Here is a 20,507-nt window from a genome sequence, read left to right as displayed (position 1 = left end):
TGGGAATGAGTAGGGATGGCCTTGCAGCAGACAATTCTGGTTCAGCAATTAGAAACGCATTCGCATGGCACCTGCCAGGGGTGTCTTCTGTAATTCTGGGGCCTGAGGCTGTTTAGGGCATTCAGACCCCACATTCAGTGCTCACAGCCCTCACATATTAGCCGTGCAGGTCGACCTAGTGACAGTCCAACAGATGCTAGGCACCAGTTGAGCACCTACTATGGGCCAGCACACTGATTTCATGCTCATACCAGCCGCATGAAGTAGAGCAATTTTCCTCCTTGGCCAACCAGCAAGACTAAGTCTGAGGTCATCCCGAGCTTGGCTGAGCCCTGGCCTCCACCGTCTTCTCCAGCTCAGCACCCATTCCTACAGTAGCCAGACTTGGACGCATGATTTTTGAACTCTGTTCATGAAAGCATTCTCAAAATGGGTTGATGGGGAGCATTTAGCCTATTTCTCCTCTCACACATGTAGGTTGTTTTGAGATGCAAATTTAGGTGTTTTTTATGGAGGATTTAAAGCTTTTTTGGAGGCACTGAGCTACGCATATACATACATGCCTATATGTGCAAAACATGTACACCTTACATACACACACAGGCACAGAGAGTGGAGAAGGGAGGAAGGGAAGAAGGGAGGATGGCAGGTGTCAGAGAGAGGGGTGTGGAATTGATTCTAAATCCTGCAAGGACGTTGTGATGATCCTCATATAATAGAGGGCAGAGTCGAAACTTATGGAAGTTTTTATGTCTTCCCTGGATGTGCTGATGGTGTGTGGGAGTGGGGGAGCCTTGAGAGGCAGACCTGAGTGCCAGGCTCCCAGTTCTGTCCTGCCCAGAAGACCTGTTGCACAGAATTGAGTTGTCCTAGCTTTATGACTGTGGCTAAGCACCCACCAGAGGGGCGGGCCCTCCTCTCTCAGCAAGCCCTGTGCTAGGAGGAAGGGGCTCCTTTTACAATTCCCACAGGTGCCTCTCAAGGTTCCCAATGCTTTCTGGGTCAAGAGCTCTATCAGGAACCTGATGAGAGGTGTAGATGCTCTCTCTATGTACATGCAGAATTTCATCTAGGATCTGGAGGTCCAGATCCTTCCCCTCCGAGGAAGCTCTGACAGTCGCCTCCAGCTGAAGCCCCATGGAGTCCAGCTGAGAATTCCTATGCCTGGCTTCTGTCTTCTCTCTGGGTCCTTGGGTAGAAACAGTGAGGCCCATCTTTTTTTCCAGAGTTCATCACTTTATAATCTTGCTAGATCCTGTCTTTGAACCTTGTACACTTGGGAGATTTGTAGGCACTAAATATTCATGGGGATCCCAACAGAGGGACCTGGGGATGTTCATCATCTCAGAAGTGCCAGCTCAGATGGGAGTTTGCTGTGAACCACATTTATTAAACAGCTTGATTGAGATGTAATTCACACACCACACAATTCACCCATTTGGAACATTGGGTATTTAGGAGTATGTTTTTAATTTCCTCATATTTGTGAATTTCCCAAATGTCCTTCTGTTACTGATTTTTTAATTTTCTTCCACTGTGGCCTAGGAACATGCTTTGTATATTTTAAATTCTTTTAAATTTATTGGGTCTTGTTTTATGGTCTGTGCCTGAAGAATGTTCCATACACACTTGAAAAGAGCATGTTACTCTGCAGTTGTGTGGAGTACTCTGTCTGTGGGGCCTGGCTGATTTACGGCACCGTGGAAGTCACCTAGATTTTTGACCTTCTGCCATCCACTAATGTATTGATGTCTCCAGCTATTGTTGAACTGTCTGTTTCTCACTCCAATTCTGTCAGTTTAATTTTGTGTATTTTGCAGCTCTGTCATAGGTAGATATATGTTTATAATAGTTACATCTTCTAGGTGGATTGACCCTTTCAGTAGTATAGTATGTCTCTTTTGTCTCTGGTAACAATTTTGTCTTCAAGATTACTTTGTCTGATATTACTCAGCCACTCTGGTTCTCTTTTGGTTACTGTTGACATGGTATATCATTTCCATTCTTTCACTTTCAACTTGTTTGTATCTTTGAATCTAAAATGTGTCTCTTATAAACAGTATGTAGCTGGTGCATATCAGGTTTTTTTTTTTTTTTTTTTTTTTTGCTCTGCCAGTCTCTGCCTTTTGACTAGATTGTTTAACCCATTCACATTTAATGTAATTACTGCTAAGGTAGAATTTACATCTGCATTTTGACAACTGTCTTTTATATGTCTCATATCTTTATTCCTCTTTTTCCCCCACTTACTTTTTCCTTCTTTAAAAAAGATTTTATTTATTTATTTATTCATGAGAGACACAGAGAGAGAGAGAGAGAGAGACAGAGACACAGGCAGAGGGAGAAGTAGGCTCCATGCAGGGAGACTGATGTGAGACTCAATCCCGGATCTCCAGGATCAGGCCCTGGGCTGAAGGCGGTGCTAAACTGCTGAGCCACCCAGGCATCCCACTTTGTTCTTTTTTTAAGGAAAATTTTCTAATGTACCATTTTAATTTGCTTAACTTTTGCTTTTACTCTGTTTTTCCAGTTATTTTTGTTACTGGTTGCTCTAGTATCAACATTTACTTAAGATTTATACTAGGGTACCTGGGTGGTTCATTTGGTTAAGCATTCAACTCTTGATTTTGGCTTAGGTCTGTCTCAGGATCCTGGGATTAGGCCCTACATGAATCTCCATGCTCAGTGGGGAGTCTGCTTGAGATTCTTTCCTTTGCCCTGCCCCCCTACCCTGGCTCATGCACAAGTGCATTCTCTCTGTCTCTCTGTCGCTCGCTCACTCTCTCTCTCTCTCTCTCTCACACACACACCACACACACACACACACACACAAATATTTTTTTAAGAAAGACTTATACTAAATCTCAGTGATATATAGAAACTTTACTCCTATACAGCTCTACAGCCTCCTCCCCTTTCTATGCTATTATTATACATGTTATGTCCGTATATCCATATGGTTACAAACTCAAGAATACATTTTGATAGTTACTACTTTACAGAACTATATGTCTTTTAAGGAAGTCAAGAGAGGAAAGGAGAGCAAGTATGTTTCTGGAGTTTACCACTTTAGCCTGTTTATGTACTTTTTCTGGTCCTCTTCATTTCTTCCTGTGGATTCAAGTCACCATTGGGTGCCATTTCTTCACCCAGCTTCCTCCTTTATGCTATTATTGTTAAGTATGTTACATTTCTATACATTATAGGCCCAACAATACAATCATATACATATTTTATGAAATTGCTTTTTAACTCAGATAAAAGAAGAAAGAAAAAGAAATATGCAGTCATACTATCTTTTATAGTTACCTGTGTGTGATCACCTTTGTTGATACCTTTTGTCTTTTCATGTGAATTTGAACTTCTGTCTGTGTCACTTGCTTTCAACCTGACAGTCTTCGTTTAGTGTCTCTTGTAAGGCACGTTGGCTAACAGTGAATTTTCCCATTTCTGTTTATCTCAGAATGTCTATTTCACCTTCATTTTTTGAAAGTAGTTCTGCTGAACAGATTCTTGGTTAGCAGTTTTTATTCAACACTTTGACTACATCGACCCCATTGCCTTCTGTCCCCCAGCTTTTTTCTGATTAGAAGCCAACTCCTACTATTATTCAAGTTCCCTTGTCCATGATCTCAAGAGTTTCTGTCTTTGTCTTTTTTACTGTGAGGCATCTGGGTATGGACTTTGCTCCATTTTTCTTACTGGGTGTTTGTGGAGCTTTCTGGGCATGTGGATTAATGCTTTTGATAAATCTGGAAAGTTTGAAGTCATTTTTTCCCCTGTTTTTCTGCCTCTTGCCTTCTCCTCTCATTTCACTGCTGTCATGACTGGCTCATGTGGTGGTGCTCCCAGCACCTGCTCACATTTATCAGGTGCTCTTTCCTTTTGTGGTTGCTCTTTATTGTGTATGTGTGTGTTCTCTGTGTTTTGGATTGCATAATCTCTGTCAATATCTCCTGGTGCCCTGATTCTTTCCTCTGCCAGACCCAGCAGACCGCAGGGTCCTTCTTGTGAATTGTTCATTTTAGCTATTGTATTTTTCAATGCCAAAACTTCTCATTTGGTTCTTTTGCAATAATTTCTGTCTCTGTTGATAGTCTCTACTTGGTGCAATATTGTCATCTTCTGTTCTTTAAACACAGCTTCCTTTAGTTCTATGGATAGATTATAATAGCTGCTTTCAAAATCTTTGCCAACCAACATTCGGGCCTCCTCCAAAGGCTACCTGCTTTTTGTCCCCTGTATGGCACACACTCTCCTGGACTTTTTTGAAAACAGGTCATTTTAGTTGATATATTGTACCAATTTGGAATACTGGTCTCTTCCACCCCAAGGATTGTTCTTGTTGTTTGCTTATTTCTTATTTAGTGACTTGGCTGGAGTAGTTCAATGGAAATCCGGTGCCTTCACAGTGTGGACTCTCCGATGCCGCTCCTGAGAGATGCAGCCTTGGGGATGCATTCAGGCCCCCTGAATACCAGGGATAACAATGGTCCCAGCCAGGCTCTCTTTGTACCCTTTTCTCCCCCAATTAAGATTCTGGATGGTCTGTCATGGTTGGTATCACACCCAGCTTTTAACCTCCACCACTTGTTGACTCAATTATTTTTCACAGTGCCCTGGGCTATACATTACTTCATGGCTTGATCCAATTAAAATGCAGCCCTTTTGTAGAGGCAAGATGTTGTCAATCTGAATTTTGCTCTGATCCCAAGAGGGCTCTCCTGAGCTATGTCTCTTTCCCTGGTTCCCTCTGTTAAACTTCTGGCAGGTTTATTACTTCGCTTGCTATAATCATGGAATTAACAACTTCCTCTTAATTTCTCATCCTGAAGGACTCTGCTATTTTCAATAATGCCCTTAGGCATGCTCTGTTACAAACAAAGCCATCCCCTCCAGAGCTCTCTGTTCTAATGGACTGTCTCTCCCCACTGTGCAGGACTTCTGTGTCATGGCACCAAAGCTGAGGGTGGAGACAGTGGCCCTCTTATCCCATAGTGACACACCTGCTGTAAAAGTAGGGCACTGGGTGGAGATGGTAGTCCCTGGTCTTCTGAGCTTGCCTTTCCCAGGGTAAAATGTCTTCCCTACAAGCCAGTTTAGGCAAGGAAACTGGGGTTCAGTGTTCTCAGCCTGCCACAAGTGGTATAGACCATCCAGCCTGTGGGTGAGGACAGGGTGAGGAAGGGAACCTAGTTCTCTTAGCCATACCTGCCTGAGATAGAGCTTTCATCACACTGAGCTGGGGATGGGAGTGGGGAGGCGGGTGATGCAGGTCACAGTTCAAGTGCCTCCGACTCTTGTTGTTCTTACTGAAATTTAGATTTTTCTGGAATAAATCTTTCTCCATTTGCTATATGTCCTTGCCACTATTTTCAGAGACTATAAATGCCTGTTTATAAAATCACTCTCCCCAGTTAAATCATTGCTCCACCAGGAAGAGAATCTGCTAGCTCCTCACCAGCCATTCTGGAAATGCCTTTTGCATTTGTAATTGATGGTAAATGTAGTGATGACTTCCGCCCAGTCCCTTAACCTCAAATTCACAGAAACAGAGTCAATTTATAGAACTGTAGACAGAGCCCTTAGAGAGATAAGCAGGAAGAACAAACCAGTGGTGGATAGCAACAGAATACACCAGAAGCACTTATCTCAAATAGGACTAACTAATGAGTGCCTTGTATTTCGATTTAGATTTGATATTAACCCTCCTGACCGGTGGCAGCTTCTGGGTTTAAAGACACTGCACACTGAGATGCCAGTGGTGGAGAGTATGGCACAGTCTGGGCCCTGGGCTTTGCCAAGGGTTTGACACAGAGTGAAGCAGGAGTGAGGAGGGTAATGCCCTCCCCTCCTGCCCACCCTCCTCTGCAGAGCTCAAGGGAACGAGGAAGCAGAAACCTTGCAAGGTCTTGGCTGGAAGAGCTCTTCTGTGAAGTTAATCTTTCACTAAGAAACTAGCGATGCTGTCCTTTTCTCCCCAGGGTATATTTTTAACCATTTTCAGAAATATTGCTTAAAGGGGAAATTCTGCAGATAGGTTCACAGGAGCACGGGAACCTGCCTGATTGGAACCACTCTGAGTTAGGCTCTCGCTGTCGCATGACACACGCTGTGGCTCTTTATCTTTCTCCAGTTAGGAATAAGAGGGTCTGTCACCGGCTTTTCACACGACTGCTTATGAACTATATCAGGACTACTGTTCAGATCACACTATAAAAATTGTTCTCGAAACCCAAATAAATGGTTTTCAAAATCTCTCCTGCTCCAACCAACTTAGACCAACCCCCTCATACCTAATTAATTCCCTAATAATATTTGACTCTTTCATCTTGCAAATATAATACCAAAAGTATTGAGATTATCTCTGTTAGCTGCTTGCCAGGCATCTGTGCACCTTTAGAAACTGCCACCACATCCAATCACCTGCTGTCCTTCTGTGGTTTCCTGGGAAACCAACACACTTCACTACTTCGTATCACACAGGAAACTTAAAAAAAAAAAAAAAAAAAAGGACCCTGCAGCATTGCCTTTCTGTCAATAATCCTAACTCACTAAAATATATCCGCATTAAAAAATAATAATGTCATATAAACAATAAACAGAACAGGCAGCAGCAGGAGGAAGGATGGCATTTTAATCCAGTGCTCTCTCATAGAGGAGACGCCAAGGGCTGAGCAGAAACCAGGAGGCCCAGCTTATGTGTCATGTGACCCTCCACTCCTAGGCTCCTGTTTCTCCTGTGTTTCTGCAGGGTGGTCTCACAGAAGCTCTTGGCTGGGTCTCTAGGTGCCCAGCTTTGCCACATAAAGAACTCTGCTCTTCCAGATGAAGTGCAAAGAGTCCCAGGGAGGTTTCCAATTGGCTCTGATCAAATCACATGTGTGCCCATTAGCCAATCACTAATGAGGGACAAGGCAGAGAAGGATCACTTCCTGAAGTTCATTTGAGAAGGTCAAAGCCCACACACAAACACTGGGACATCACTGTGAGCCAGACAGCCACCCAACTTCTCCTGTCGAGGCCTCTTCTCAGCACCCACATCTGTCTCAGACCCCTCTCTCCATAACTGTAGGACTTTGAGGTCCATGATTGAGAGAACATACAATGATGTAGCTTCTGAGCTGTCTCCAGTGAGACTGTTCGTCAAGTAAATGGGCCTATAGATGTGGGACACGAGACACATCCATCCTCTAAGCCAGGCTGGACATGCCTGGGGAGAGGCTACCTCCTGCAAGAACATGAGAGTCCCTTCTAGACCAGACACCCCTTCTCCCCCCATTGCCACCTGGCCATCATGCGCTAACTTTTCCATGGGCCAACAGCTGCAGGAGGAAGGGTGGGCAGGGGTAGCAAGAGGGGGAGATGTGGGTGCCAGACAGGTGTGCTGAAGCGACATCTGCCTATGGCCATTTCCCCCAACACAGAGACCCCACAGAAGGCCTACCTCGTAAAGTGTTCCTCTAACCTTTTATACAGCTGCACTGGAAAATGTACCAAAGTGTTTCTAAAAAGGCTTTATTTCTGCCACCTTAGCTGTGATAGCAGCGCTGGGTCTGGCCCCACTCTGTCGCCCGCCACTATGACCCTGAGAAGGTCACATGCTTATGGGGGTCTTGGTTCTTTCAGACACAAAACAAGGAGATTGAATCCAATTGCTCCTTCTCACATTTGTGCTCATGCACATCCTTCATGGTTGGGACGGTGCGGCCTCCAAGCACTAGAGGGTACAGTGTGAAGAGGGTGAAAATCTTGAACCATATGTTCAATCTCCAGAAAACCATGACCCCTGACCCGAGTGTGCGATCCCCACTGTCATCATCCTGAGTGTTCTTTGCGTTTCTCCAGAGAGGAATGCATCTCCTCCTCTCCCTGACATACCTCCACGTGAGCTCTCTTCTCCCAAGCTTCTTAGAACCAGGATGGATGTCTCAGAAGGAACAAACCCAACTCTGGGGGCAATAACATAGATTCCACCTGCTTCCTTCAGGTGACCTTTGTTCTCGTCCTTGCCGGTCTTGGTATACATAGAGCTCGTAAGCCCCTCAAAGCCTCTGGAAAACAGGGGAAGAACAAACCTTAACTACTAGAATTTCAGGTGCCCCATCTCTTATCAGCAACCCCCAAGGCCAGAAGAACCATTGAAGAACTCAGCATTTTTCAGGTGCAGGAATCCATCAGATACTATGTCAAGTCCCCAGCAGGGGCAGGGCGGCAATCTCTGATCAAACACCTTAGCATTTCTGCAGCAAAACCAAAGGATATTCACACTAAATAGTCTCACATCAGTTCAGCTCAGGGTTAGCTGCCAAATGAGCCTAACGCAAGTCAGGCTTCGCCACCAGATGAGGTCACGAAAACAGCTTTTGGCTTTCAGAGCACGGTGGGTCTGAGATTGACGGGTGGGCCGGTGTGAGTGGGATCAGCTGATGCAAAGGAGAGCTGGAGCAGAGAGCCAGTTCCATGTTTGCTGAGGCAGCAGGAGCCTCTGGGCTGCAGGGCTCCAGGGCTCCCACCCCTCCTGGGACACCGGGCAGCTTGCCTGCTCTCTGAGCCTCTCTCTTCACCCCTAAAATAGGAATAAAATCCCCACCTCACAGGCCACTCTGCAGTGTCAGAGATCATGCAGGGGGTCACTCTGTCTGCAGTAGCATCTGCTAAAAAGAAGCTCCTCTTGGATGGCTCTGTTGTCACCATCACTGTCTCATTATGGAAGAGCTGGATACTCTCTGCATCTTGGGATGTGTCAGGAGGGGACATTCATCTGACCCGCATTTACATGAGCTCTGACTCAGTAAAAAAAAAAGCAGAGGAACCACAGATGCATTCAGCTGCCAGCAGTTGATTGTGCCATAACATAAACAGTTTACATTTAATGTCCTGAGAAGTCCTGAATCTGTGACTTACTATTACTTTCCTGTAAATATCCAGTGAGAGCCAGATTTTCAGCCTGTGTCTAGAGAATCCCAGGAGTCTCTGGCTCCCCTGCCCACGTCCACGAGGGACTTCTGCATAGCCAAGAGGCCACCAGCTTTCACAGGCCTGCGGGACACAGGCCTGGCTTCCTGAGTGGAGGCCACTGTTTGTTAGTCCCCGGATAGAGCTTCTTGCATGGGGGCCATGTCCTCCCCATCAGATGAGGAGAGTGGCTCAGGCGTATGGCTCAGAGCTTTCATGAGTCTCTCTACAGACCACATGTAAGATGGGGGCAAGCAGTCAGCTCTCCCCCCCTTCCCTACCCTCACTCCAGCCTGGCAGAGCAGGAGCTTCTAAGGAAGACACATTCCCTGGCCCTACCCCAGAGCCTTTTGATCAAGACAGCAGGAACCACACTCAGGAATCTGTGCTCTCCCCAAAGCTCCCTGGTGATTCTGAGACAGCATTTGGGGGCCTCCTGACACCGTCTAGGGAGACAAAGAAGGACAGAGCTCAGGCATCAGAGCCTCAAGAAGAGATGCACCAGAGTTTCAAGGACAGAGCCCCGGGGTGGGGAGATATCTTGGAGGGGGAGAGGCTTTACCCAGCCACAGGCTCCTGTTTCCTACCTTGAACTTGAAAGCTGGACGAGGTCATGTCTCTGGACCCATTTCTGGCATATTCAGGGTGTCCAAGGCCTCTGCTAGGTCCCTGGGGGTGCATGGAGGAACCTGCTGTATTTTCAGGGTATAGGGACTGGGCATCTCCGAGTGGGGCCTGGCAGCAGAGCCTGACCAGCCTGCGGCTCCACCCCAGCAGGTGGCAGGGCTCCCAGGGGTGCAGGAAGCTCCCAGAACCACACAGCACCTCTGAGGCAGGGAAAGCAGGAGCGTCCATTCTCTTGGGAGAACAGCCTCCACTGTCTGTTAGCAGTGCTCTCAGTAATTTAAAGTCAACCCCCAAAACCATGAAATCGAGTTTGGCTTTAAGAATATGAACATAGAAGCTATGTGGACTAAATGTTCTTACTGGAAACTCCTGATTTATTTTATTAAAAGAAAGGGAGAGAAAGCCTCTCAGACTGACCTTCAGACGTCAACAGGGCAGGCTCTTCTGTAGTGTGTGGCCAGGGTCAGGTCTCTCCGGCCTGGGGAGGGAGGGGTGGACGGCGACATTAGACATCATGGCTCACCAGGGCCTCCCTCCTTGGCAGCCAACCCATAGAGGTCTGCGTGCATGAGACATCACATAGAAATGTGTATCCCACAGAGAACACCCCATCTGCACCCCCACATGTGGTCAGGGCCGGCTCCCTTTGGGGCAAGCTGAGGACGCTGGGCCTTCCTGGCTCCCACCATGCAGTTCTGCCCCATGTGGACACAGAGCACCCCCTTGAGGCTGTGTAGACCTGCCCTGGGCAGAGATTGAAGTGTAGACCCCTCCTGAGGACAGGCTCGGACACACAGGGATTAGGTCCAGCAGCTCAGGAACAGCTGGGACAGCACATCATCCCTTTGTAAATGCAGTGGAGACACTGAGCTCAGCTGGGTGTCTGGGGGTGGGGGCAGGCTGGGGAAGTGGGGTCGGACCTCCTGTGGAGGGCGGGCCTAGGGGAGGAAGGGGAGGAGGGCGGGAACTGACTCGAACCTTCCAACTTTGGGTAACTAATGCGGCTCCTGCCTCCTGGCCACTCCTGGCTCAGCCCTGCTGCCTGTGGCCACCCTCCCCCTGTGGCCACCGGTGTCTCCCATGGCTGCCCCCCACATGCCCCCATGGCCACACTTCCCCTCTCCCATGCACCGCCCCCTGCCTCCCTACCCCCCATGCCCACCCACCCTGTCTTCCCTCTCCCTCCAGGCCACCCCACCCCCCATGCCCACCCTGCCCCCAGAGGCTGTCCTCTCCCTCCCGGGTGCCCGCTCACACCCTGCTGTCCCCCCAGGGCACCGACTCCGAGTCCGAGGATGTGCCCCCCCAGCACTCCTTCGTCAACCACTACATGAGTGACCCCACCTACTACAACTCGTGGAAGCGGCGGGCCCCGGGCGGGCGCGCCCCGCACAGGTACGAGGCAGTGGCGGGCGGCGAGGCGGGGCCGCACCTGCACACGGTGGTCACCACGCAGAGCGCCGTGTTCGCGCCCGCGGGCCCCGGCGCCAGGACTCCACTCACCGGCTTCTCCTCCTTCGTGTGACGGCCCCAGCGGGGGCCCTCCGCGGACCTCCCAGCCTACTTTTGTTAAGACAATCAACTCCAATAACTGAGCTCAAGCTTTTGTTTAAAAAGAATTCTGATAAGTGATGATTTTACCTACTTGTGGACACTAGATTTCAATTAGAAAGGTTTTTTTAACGGCTTTTTGTAACATCGCTGCAGGAAGCGGGTTTCTTTGTTTTCTTTTCTTTTTACGAGAAGGTGTATTTCAGTGGTGCAATGGCGGGAAGACCTCAGACACCCCCCCCAGCCCTGGGTTCGTCCACCCCGATGCCCAACTAGGGAGGCTACGGGGGAGGCAGAGCAGGGGTCCAGGGAGCTGTCTGCCCGCGTCCAGGCCGCTCCTTCCTCTTCTCCACCTCCTGTGCCTCCGGAGAACCAGCTGCGCCGGGGTCCCCATCGGTGACACCCCTGGCTGGGCTCTCGCTGCCTCCTGGGGTCCGCAGAGCGAAGTCTGCGCTGGGCTCAGCGCTTTTCCACCCGACCGCATCCACCTCCAAAATATTCTCCCCCGCAGTTTCTAGGCAAGGAATCAGCTGTCAAGTTCCCGGCGAGGGGGCCAGAGCTCGCGAGGTGGGGTCCCCTGACTCGGTGACGACTCAGTGGTTGGCACCCTGTGTCATTCCCGTGGTGAACTATCCGGCCTTCTTTTCTTCCTTTCTTCCCTTAAACCCGACGGTGCAGAGCAGGAAACCACCCCCAGGGCTGGCAGGCGCCCCGCCGGCCTCACCCAGCAAGCTAGCTCCTTCCCGAGAACACAGCACACAGCCAACCCCGCTAACCCAGAGAGAACAAGACGGCGCTTGCAGAATTGCTTGTTGTGTAAGAGGTGTGCATTGTTAACCAGAGTATTTTTTAAATCTTTTTATCTTTTTTTAAAATATGTCACATGAAATGAATGAGTCTCTGCTGTCTCCAGGTGCCTTTTTATTAATTGTTTAGCTTTGTACATGAGAAAGACGAAAAGCGTCAGTGTCTCCAAATAAAGCAAAACAGCTCTGAGCAAACGAGGCCCCGAACTGCCCCCCTGGCCAGGCCTGCAGCGCTCGTGGGCGCCGGCCTTCCCCTGGCACAGCCGCGGGCTCCCCACCCTGCCCGCTGCCCGCTGCCCACTGCCCGCTGCCCAACCCCAGGCTGCTGCTCTCTCTTCCCCGACCTCAGCCCAGCTTTTAGCCTTAACTGGGTTTCTGGAAATGCTTTTCCCCCCTTTGCTATTGTTTTGTTTCCGTTTTTCAGCTACATGAAAATAGCATGAACTACGCTGCAAATCTGAAAGTCCAAACAGTAGCTGCGGCTCCAGCCATCACATTATTCTTGCGAGAGGTGTCTGACAGGGCTGAGGAGCAGGTGGCCGACCCGACAGGCCTGAGCCTAGGTTCGGGTGTGCGGGGTGTGGTGCCGGTGCCAGCAGGAGTGCGCCCAGAGCTCGGGGGGCCGGGTGTCCCCACCTCGCCAGCGGGAGTGGGGCCATGACAGTGCCCAGCCACTCTGTGGACACCAGGCCAAGGGCAACAAGGCAGGTGCAGTCTTCCCGAGTGGCCTGCCAGCGCCCTGAGGGTGGGGGAGCCTGTGTCGTGGCCACGTGGACAGCCTGTGGCGTCTCCTCGGCTGTATTCCTTCTATAGCTCCACAGGGCCCCCTGCTTTCAGAGCGGCCTCCTGTGGCCCCAGGAGACCGAGGAGAGTTTTGTGGTGGGTGAAAAGCCCCTTTTCAGTTTTTCCAAAACAAGAGGGTGTGGAAGGGTTCCTTTCCTTCTCTCTCCCCCCACTCCTTTTCCTTCCTTCTCTCTGTCCTGCCTTCTTTCTCTGAGTGGAGGCAGAAATATTCTAAACCAAAAATCCTCGATGCTCTGCCCAAAGCCACTTGTGTGTGAGAATCACTGCCCACAGTTCACCGGCCAGGACGCGCCCTGGGTTCAAGGGGCTCCTTCCTCTCGGCCCCAAGTCAGCGGCCAAGGGGGCAGGAAACGGCAAGGCTTACAAACTGAGCTTCTTGGAAGACAGGCGCCCAGTGGAAAACGCGGACAAACACCGCCTTCCGTGCACTTCGCTCTCTAAGCCATATGGACTTTGCTTTAAACCATGGGGGAAGAGTGTTATGACGTGTTGGAATGAGGACGATTTGGTTTGAGGTGTGTTCTTTGCTTTGGGGATTTTGCGACGACACGACACCTTTTTTTTCAGGTTCATTCTATTTTCCGTGCTTTCTCTACCTTCCCTGAACTCACTTTGTGTGGAACCGTCTGTCTGAGTCTACACTGGCTGCTTATGGACTGTTGGCATCTGCGCTCCAGCCCAGCCCTTGGCCCTCGGCAGACTGCTCCAAAGGAAGAGCAGGTGCTCGCAGTGAGGCTTGTGCCTCCCCGAGCAGTATGCACATGGACCAGTGTCACTTCCCGACCTCTCACCTTTACTTCAGGGAGGAAAAAAATACATCACACGAACGAACCACATTCCTTTAACTAAGACAAGATGAAATGTCCTCTTCTTGCCGCCTTCTGTAGTGACATCACTCAGGGGCCCCACAGGGAGCAGTGGCCGAGCCCCCATCCCATGCCCACCCTCGTATGGGCCATTGGACATTGTGCTGACGGCTGAGCTGCCCTTCCCGTGTGAGGGTGGGCCAGCAAAGTGGCCCGGGGAGGCCGTGCTCTCTGTGGGGGCTGCAGGGCTGGGCATGCACGGGGCCGGCCCTCTCTGCCAGGCACCAGGGCACCACTCCCCAGACAGGTGAGCGGCAGGGGCAGCTACGGGCATTAAGCACATCGGCATGGCCTCGTGCACCTCCCCCTGGATAAATCAGCCCAAACCGAACCCCCACCTCCTCCAGCCTTCCCTTCCGCTTCTCTCACTGCCATGCTTTAAGGAGTGCTGAATGAAATGTCTTAGCAGAGGACGGTGTGGCCTAGGGCAGTGTGGGGACCCACACCCCCCCAAAAGCGATGGAAGTGGCCCTCTGCCAGGTACAACTTCCGCGCCGCCGGGAGGAAGGGTCACGTGCACGCTCTGTAAACTTCTTTTGATGCTGTGCTTGTACTTGATCACGACTGGATTGAAGCATGGAGTTTGCGCAATGGAACGTAGCATGGTTTCTAGTTTTTACAAATCCTTGGCACACAGTGTAGTTACTCTCCCAATGAGCAATCCATCCGCGTATCCCAATCGGGCTCTCCTTAGGGCAGCATCCCTATAGCATGGATCGGGTCAGGAAGGCAGAAACACTGTAGCCACCCGTGAACTGAGCTAGTCTGCCAAGGCATGCTCATCTCCTCTCAACGTCGTCGCCTTCTGGGTTCTCTAGAGCTTAGGTCAGTCCTGAAGTTTTCCCAACAATGTTTTCTGGAATTGTGCAGAAAACCAGATGTCCTTTAAAAAAAAAAAAAAGGAAAAAGAAAAAAAATCTTGTAGGAAGACAGAGAGGTGCTATGGGTATGATTTTTAATAAAAACATCATTTTGTTCCTTACGTGCTTGTGGTTTTCTTTAACAAGTATCGATGAAATGACTCATGAATTCTAGGGCTGTAAAGATTAGCCCCAGTGAAGTCCTAAACCACACACGCAGTGGTCCCTGACCCCAGTCCTGGTGAGATGCAGGTATGCACAGACAGCAGGGCTGAGCTCAGAGGGATTTACGCTCTCCTGGGGAGACCCGCACCAGGGGCACCTGGCCATGTAGCCCCACCACCTGGCCGTGCCCCCAAAAGGCCCCCAGAGCCCAAAGAGGAGACTGCTCCCTACCAAACTTAGCTTTGGTTGGTGGGAATGTGGGGCCCAGGCAAGGTCTCCCCTCTGGGCAGGGCCCCCAAGAGAGGCGTGGCCCCCCACACTCTCCTGTCCTGCCATCCTCGGAGGGGGGCTCTCAACCCTGTGCACTCTGTGAATCACTGAGTGCGCACAAATCCCAGGGCTGCGGCCACACCCAGACCAACTAAGGATCTCTAGGGGCTGGGCCCAGACACCCGCTTCTTTTTTGAAAGCTCCGCAGGTGATTCCCATGTGCAGGCAAGGCAGGCCAGCCTGGGAAAAGGCCAGGGAGCACGGGGGTTGGGGGTACCGGGGCACCGGGCCGGAGTTCCAATTTGCCCTCTTGCTCCAGGAGCCAGCACTGCCATCACCGAGCCAGAGGTAAGAACGTTTTCGTTTTGCTCTTTTCCCCGCCACTGACCGCCTACGTTCCACCCTCCCTAAGTATGAAATTGAAATCTGCGAATTTCCCTCTGTGCCCAGGATGTCCGACTTGTGGCTGCGTGTCCAAGTCAGCGGATGGTCACTGAACACCACCGCTTGCCAGATTCGCCTGTTCATCGCAGGCCCTGGTGCTGCAGGCCCAGTCAGGGCTCCAGTCTGTGATGAGGAAAGGCCCAGAGAGGGGCAGCCACCTGGCCCGGGGAAGCCAGCCGGCGAGGGGCAGGTCGGGCTCCGAACCAGGTGGCTGGGGCCGCAGGGCGGGGGTCTGCTTTCCCCTCAGCTTCTCCCAGGAGGTTGGGACGCAGAGCCTTGGGGAAGCTGGTGTCCCTGCCCGCAGCTTGGAGCCTCGTGGCGGAGAGGCACCTGCGCAAAAGTGTGCAGGCACGGGAGGCTCCGTGTCCCCGCGTGCTCTGCTCCTGCACGCAGATAAAAGGTGCGTGTTTGCTTGGCCTGTGCCTGGAAAGCTTCGTCGTGGTGACTGTCGTCGTGGGAAAGTTCATGGGAGGCCTTTGTAAACGCAACATTTATCACCGGGAACAGATACCCCCACTGCCGTGTGGGTGACAGGTAGGCGGACTGCCCTAGGCAGGAAAAGCAACATGGGTGAGAGTCCCGGACGCAAAGGCCTGACTGCGCTTCCTTGCCTCCTGGGGGCAGGATGGGGTGGGGGGTGGGGACCGGGAAGGGGTAGCAGCGAAGGGTGGCCTGCTGGGGGCCCGTGCCCGCCTGTGAGGAGCCCAGGGATTCCTACACCCTGAGCCCTGCAGAGCCTGGCCCCAGACGGCCCAGAGCTCACATCCGTGGCCCTGGGAGCCGGGGTGGGGTGGCGGGTGGTGGTGGTGGGCTGCAGGGGTGCAGGGACCTGCATCTCCAGGAGTCAGCCTTCCATGGAAGGGAACTGGGCCTCTGCGTCCTCCTCGACTTCACCGAGAGCCCCATCCACAGGATAATGCGGACCTAGACACCGCTAGGGTGCTGGGGCCCCTGGCAAGGCCCTCAGCAAAGCACCTCTGAGCAGACCTGGGCTCCCGGGGTGGTTCGCACTTTGGCTGCTTTTCCCAGCACTCCTGCACCCCCGCTGACTCTAGGGCATCCCTGTCCCCCAGGCCACCTCCCAGATGGCCGACAAGTGCCCAGGCTAGGCCGAGGGTGGCGTGGCTGACTTCTCCATGCACAGTGAATCTGTGCACAGTAACAGAAGAGCAAGCTGGAGGGGCCTCTGAATCTCTCCTGGGAGATCGTCTTGCTTTCTGCCAGTTTCCAAACTGTTCCTGTCGACCTGGCAAGCTCCCAATGTTCTTTCGATGAGTTCCGTTTGCTTAGGTTAACCTGAGACTGGTCACGTGTTTGCAGTGGAAGAACCTTGCTTCTTGCACCTGGGGCAGGGCCTCCTCCTCCTCAGGCCTGAGCTCTGAGCACCGGGGCTGCACCTGCAGGGAGGAAGGGGCCTGCCTGTGGGGCTGCGGAGGCTGCAGAAGGGCCCCCCACCCCGAGGAGTAACAGCCACACTGCTGCCTGGGCTCAGGGGAAGGTCAGTGTGGCTGGGCTTCAGGATAAGGCAAACAGTGGGTCGTTACTGAAACGATTTGCCAACCAAGGAGGGCCCTTTTTCGCAGTGAGCTATGGCTGGAAGCCTGAAGTGTGTTTTCTGCTAAATGAGGTATTTGGGGGACAAAAAAACACTCAGTGAAAATTGTGAACTGTCTCTAAATGGCCCCAGCCTGGTGGGGCTCTATCCCTGTAGGTCTGCAGTGTTATGCCCACCCAACCAGAGTATTTGGGGTTGACTCATGCAGATGAGGACACAGAAACAGTGCCCTCCTGCCGGCACACCTGTGGGCTTGTGGCTCCTCCTCCACGCAGCCACAGCCTCTGACCCTGACCAGGAGGGGGGACCCTGTCAGCCCCGAAGCCCCACCTTGGACCTCACCGGGCATCCACCTGCAGGAAAGATAAGCCAGGGGGTTGAGCTGACTGCATCACGGGTGGCCTTGACCCTGCAGCCTCCGCCTCGGGATGATCAGAGGTGACCCCACCAAGGCTCTACTCACCCCGGTTCTGACCTCGGGCACCGAGCCCCATAGTGCCAAGGAAAAGGCAAAGCAGAAAAGAGGTTTAGAGGTTGGTGACAAGGCCTCACCACATTTCCTAAGAAAACTGAATTTTGATGAACTGGTTGCCTGTTAATGTGACATTCACAGTGGGTTTTAGAGGTTCGGTTCTGTCTCCAAGTGGAACCGTTCTCAGACACCATTTTTGGGAAGCACAGAAGCTCTTGCAAACCTTCTGATTAAATAGTCCACTTTCCTAGAATGATTGGTTCGCCAGATGCCTCTTGTTAAATGGTCTGATCGTGTCCGTGGCTTCGCTTGTACAAGTGCTTCAGGATTTGCCAAAATTTCTTTCCCTTTAATGGTTTAAGTCAATTAACAGCCAGCATGGGCGAAAATTCCAAGCTGTTAATTTTGGGCTCCAAGGTCTTAAAATGTCCTGCTTCTCTTCAGATAAGACCATATTCTACAGTCATTGAGCAAACCACTACATTATGGGGTTGAATGTGATCCAGGTTCAAATATTTTAATAAAAAAATCATATTTCTGAGCCATTCTGAGATGTTTCTATGGGATTCTCCAGCCAGCAGATGGTATAATCAGCTTGATGACTTAGGGGGCCCAGTTGGGGTCCCCAAAGAGAGCCCAAAGGAAAGTCCCATTCAGCTGGTGGAGGCCCAAAGCCTGCAGCTGAGAGTCCCGTGCTCTCTGTCTTAGGGAACATTTTTTCAAGAATGTTCAGGCCCAGAAGGTTGGGGACTGGCTGCTCCAGGGATACAGTGTGATGGAAGCAAGACAGAAACCCAAACAAGCCCCTCAGAAGGTCTCCAGGGGCATCTCAGATGGAGAGGCCACACCGTGTCCTGGGGATGCCAATGAGGGGAAGGCCCCTTCATCATCCACCCCACAGTGCCCACTCGCCTCCTGTGTGGACCTGAAGACTCAGCCCTCCTGGCCCGGTGCTGACACAGATGTCCCCAGGCCACCTGAGGTAGGAAATGAAATTTGCCATGTCCACACACTGGAGCCTACGCAGCTGTTTGATGACATCTATGGGCACAGAGCAATCTTCATGTTATACCCTTACGAGCAAAAATAAGTGTGCTCTCACGTGTGTGTACGCACGTGTGTGTATGTGCACACCCATGCACACACATCAGGGTGTGTAGAGGCCATCTCTGGAAAGATGGACATGAACTTGGTAACAGTGGTTGCCTCTAACCTTGGCGCTATCTGAAGTTGTCACCACACACACACATATATATCTTTTCAAACAGAAGAGGAAAAGAGTGCCAGGGCATCTAGGCTGACGCCCCCACCCCAGTGCCTGTCCTTTGTGGGCTTCTGGGCGCTGGTCACAGACATGAATTGAAGAGGGTGGGCCATGACCTAGCCACGTGGTCTTGGGAAGATCGCTAATGTGCCCCGATATATTTATTTTCTGTAACATAACACTAACCTGTTTGAAGACATAAGTGAGAAGTGAGTGGGAAAGCAATCCGAAGTCTCCAAAGATAAGTGACTTGTCACTTTATTCCTGTTGTCCCCATGACCACCAGCTCAGAGGGGCCCCCTCCAGTGGGGGCCCTGGCCACCCAGGGGTGCACGGGAGGATCAAATGTGCCCCATGCCAACCACGCCAAGCCTTCACCATCAACCCCTTCCTGCTTGTAGGGGTTTAGGCAAAAGTAACCCCATTCAAAACAAAGTCCACCACCCTGGCTTTGGAACAATTTATGCTCTTTTAGCTAAGAAATCATACCTTGGGTCAATCCCATCTTTCATTTAGAATTTTAGATACTGGGAAGTATCATACATTTCTTAATATTATTAATGAAGCTTTGGAGATATTTGTGTATTGAACTCATGACTTGAAAACACAGGTAGCCGAGCCCCGCTCTCCCCTCTGCCCTGTCTGTCCCTTCTTGCCCCACCCCCCCTCCAACCTCCCATCATGTCCTCCTCCTCCTGGCCTCCTTAGTAGCAGCCTCTACTCACAATGGGCTCTCATCATGCCAAGAACAATCACCACTAAATGTGGTTTCTGAATTTTCTATTGCCTTTGAGTGACTCAGAATCCAGCTCGGCTCAAACTGGAAACACACTAGAATCTCAATGAGGCTGCAGAGAATCCTGGTGGCTACAAGCAGAGATGACTGGAAAGCCAGAAGATTAATGCTGGGCAGGACAAAGCACTCGGTTAGATGAAGATATCGTAATCGCAACCCCCAATGCCCTATCTGCGCTCAGAGAGGTGGTGGTGATTTGGTAAAACCACCACCTGCCAATCTGTCTACCCTCTGTTGACACCCTGCTCCCATCTGGCTGACAGGAGGAGGGACTCCTCACCGTGCCGGGCTCAGGAAAGAGCCAGGTCAGCAGGAAGCAGCCAAACAGAGGATGAGGACATTGCAAGATGTCTGGGATCAAGAGACTTCTGTGCTTGCCTCCGTCCCCTAGAGGCACAGCCTTTGCCGAGGTGTCTTCCCAGTATAAACCCCATAAGGGTCTCCAGGAGCTGGAACCCCACGGCAGATGCAGTCGCAGTCCTGGGGCGATCCTCCTCCCAGGCTTGCACCCACCCACTGATTGTAACTGTAGTGTGCGAGCAAACAGACTGTTGACATGCGTCTAAATCGAAATGCACCTGCATATTAGTACCCGTTCCCTGGAGCCATAGACTCTCACTGTCTATGACTTGTTTCTAAACTGCCCGTTCCTATTAGGCATTGCCAGAGGTCCCAACAGAAAATTACCTCCTCTTCCTTACCGAGGCCGTGCTGGGGTCAGCCCCACCCTGGCGGGCACTGAGGGATGGGCTCCAGAGACCCGCCGTCTGGGTTCACACCCGGCTCCCATCTTTCCCGGCTGTGTTACCTGGGCTGGGTTCCTACGGATGCCAAGCTCAGTTATCCGATCTATAAAATGTGGACGCTTGGAATACTCAGGAGATGGCAGCTATTCTTGTAGTAGCTTATTTGGAAAACAAAAAGGAAAGCCAGTGCTCGGTAACAGTCACTTGCTTCTGAACAGATGTGAAGTCTCAGTACTTGCTGAGCAAGATGGAACACACCCCCTCTTGTGGAACCGACTTCCTAGTGAGGGGATCCAGAAATAAGCAATAAGCGATCCAGATAT

The 20,507-nt window shown here is 51.3% G+C and overlaps 1 protein-coding gene and 1 long non-coding RNA gene across 13 annotated transcripts in view; one reads left to right on the top strand and one right to left on the bottom strand.

The window, feature by feature from the left end:
• Nucleotides 1-14,594, top strand: part of SDK1 (sidekick cell adhesion molecule 1) — a 537,600-nt gene extending 523,006 nt beyond the window's left edge. For 6 of the 12 annotated variants that reach the window (XM_038539590.1, XM_038539588.1, XM_038539589.1 and 3 more), the window contains one exon: nt 10,859-14,594. In XM_038539590.1, coding sequence (XP_038395518.1) covers nt 10,859-11,110 — 252 coding nt within the window. In that variant the 3' untranslated portion in view covers nt 11,111-14,594. The remainder of the gene's footprint in view (nt 1-10,858) is intronic. The other 6 variants (XM_038539586.1, XM_038539594.1, XM_038539596.1 and 3 more) reach the window with 2 other exon arrangements.
• LOC119872166 lies at nt 7,530-10,134 on the bottom strand. Its single transcript, XR_005360668.1, has 3 exons — nt 10,003-10,134; nt 9,546-9,627; nt 7,530-8,054 (listed from the first exon to the last, which is right to left on the bottom strand). It is a non-coding gene; the product is annotated as an uncharacterized LOC119872166 (long non-coding RNA).
• Nucleotides 14,595-20,507: the final 5,913 nt, after the last annotated feature.

Source organism: Canis lupus, chromosome 6 (assembly GCF_011100685.1).
Source record: "Canis lupus familiaris isolate Mischka breed German Shepherd chromosome 6, alternate assembly UU_Cfam_GSD_1.0, whole genome shotgun sequence".
In the NCBI taxonomy this organism is placed as follows: domain Eukaryota; kingdom Metazoa; phylum Chordata; class Mammalia; order Carnivora; family Canidae; genus Canis; species Canis lupus.
Note: the sequence above shows the minus strand (reverse complement) of the source record. Positions and strands in the feature narration are given on the sequence as shown.